We start from the raw sequence: 1,368 nt of genomic DNA, 5'->3' as shown, positions 1-1,368 counted from the left end.
GCGTTTGATTTGGTCGTGTGAGTTAATTCACGATCAGCGATGATAATGATTTTGTTGTCCCTGATTAAGTGATTCTCAAGTTATCTATTCCTCCTTTTTTTTTCCATTTACCCTTGGTTTGCCATGCGTCATATATTATATATATAATTCCTTCTGTTCTGCCTCGCTTCAATGAACTTAATCGGAAAGTGAGTGTGGAATAAGAATACACCGACCAACTTCATGATGTGCTCCTTTTTTCCAACTTTGAATCCGAATTTGTTTTGACAATGCACGTGAATCTATCTCTCTTTATATTATTCCTCAATGGATAACACCCCAGCACAATATATAAGATGGTAGGTTCATGCATGCAGTATTCATCGCATTATAATTTAATACCATCTGAAGAAAAAACAATGTCAAATTTCAGCTTTTTCGGGTTTCAATATGGCACTCCAAGAAAGCCTCCAAACAAACCAGCTCCCCAAATGAGTAATATCTCCAAAGAAAGATCGAAAAGGTATAGTTTTTCAAGGCCTTCATCCCAAACAAAAGTGGAGGAAGTAAGGTACGTGTTCGATAAATTCGACACGAACAAAGACGGTAGAATCAGCAGGGAGGAGTACAAGTCGGCTCTCAAGACCCTGGACAAAGACATTGCAGAAGGTGAGATTGCCAAGACATTCAAGGCCCTTGACTCTGATGGGGATGGCTTCGTTGGGTTCACGGAGTTTGTGGAAATGTTCAACATGGGAAATGATGAGGCGAGAAAGGCGGACATCGAAAGTGCGTTTCGAGTGTTCGATTTGGATGGGAATGGGAAAATAAGTGCAGAGGAGTTGTCCTTGGTGTTGAAGAAGTTGGGAGAGAATTGCAGCCTTGGGGCTTGTAGGAATATGGTGAAAGGTGTGGACTCTGATGGTGATGGTTTAATTGACATGAATGAGTTTACCAATATGATGGGAGGCTTCAAAACACCAACTGCTTAAAGATATCATATATATAAGTAATCTGCTTCTAATATTTGTAAGGGAAGTTTGCTTCTGTACTTGAATAAGCTATATAAGCTGGATGTCTGCCTTTGCTTCTAACGAGGAAAATAAATACATCTTTTTTAGAGCATGTATGACTAATAAAAGTAATGAATTTTAGTGACCTCATCGCAGTATGCAAGGAAAACTAAAAGTTTCCTCGTATATAGGCCAACTTAAAAGTTTTTGTGCTCCTAATTCATAGGACCTGTGAGGTCGTCATGCTTGCCTAAATCAGCATCTAATATAAAATAGGTCTAATTAGATAAATGGTCCTTGTAGTGATAAGATAATGAAAGATAGTCCCGTGGTAAAAAAAAAAAAACTAAGATTTATACTCTTGTGGTGAAATCCG

The 1,368-nt window shown here is 38.4% G+C and overlaps 1 protein-coding gene across 1 annotated transcript; it reads left to right on the top strand.

The window, feature by feature from the left end:
* Nucleotides 1–354: 354 nt before the first annotated feature.
* LOC126613881 (probable calcium-binding protein CML18) lies at nt 355–1,137 on the top strand. Its single transcript, XM_050281499.1, has one exon. It carries the CDS (start codon nt 399–401, stop codon nt 969–971), a length of 573 nt encoding a protein of 190 aa, XP_050137456.1. The 5' UTR covers nt 355–398; the 3' UTR covers nt 972–1,137.
* The last annotated feature ends 231 nt before the right edge of the window (nt 1,138–1,368 follow it).

This window comes from Malus sylvestris, chromosome 2 (genome assembly GCF_916048215.2).
Source record: "Malus sylvestris chromosome 2, drMalSylv7.2, whole genome shotgun sequence".
In the NCBI taxonomy this organism is placed as follows: Eukaryota; Viridiplantae; Streptophyta; class Magnoliopsida; order Rosales; family Rosaceae; genus Malus; species Malus sylvestris.
This window is presented reverse-complemented; position numbering and strand designations above follow the sequence as displayed.

Coding starts and splice junctions, on each gene's coding strand:
- LOC126613881 (XM_050281499.1), top strand. CDS start 399: ATGTCAAATTTCAGCTTTTTCGGGTTTCAATATGGCACTCCAAGAAAG.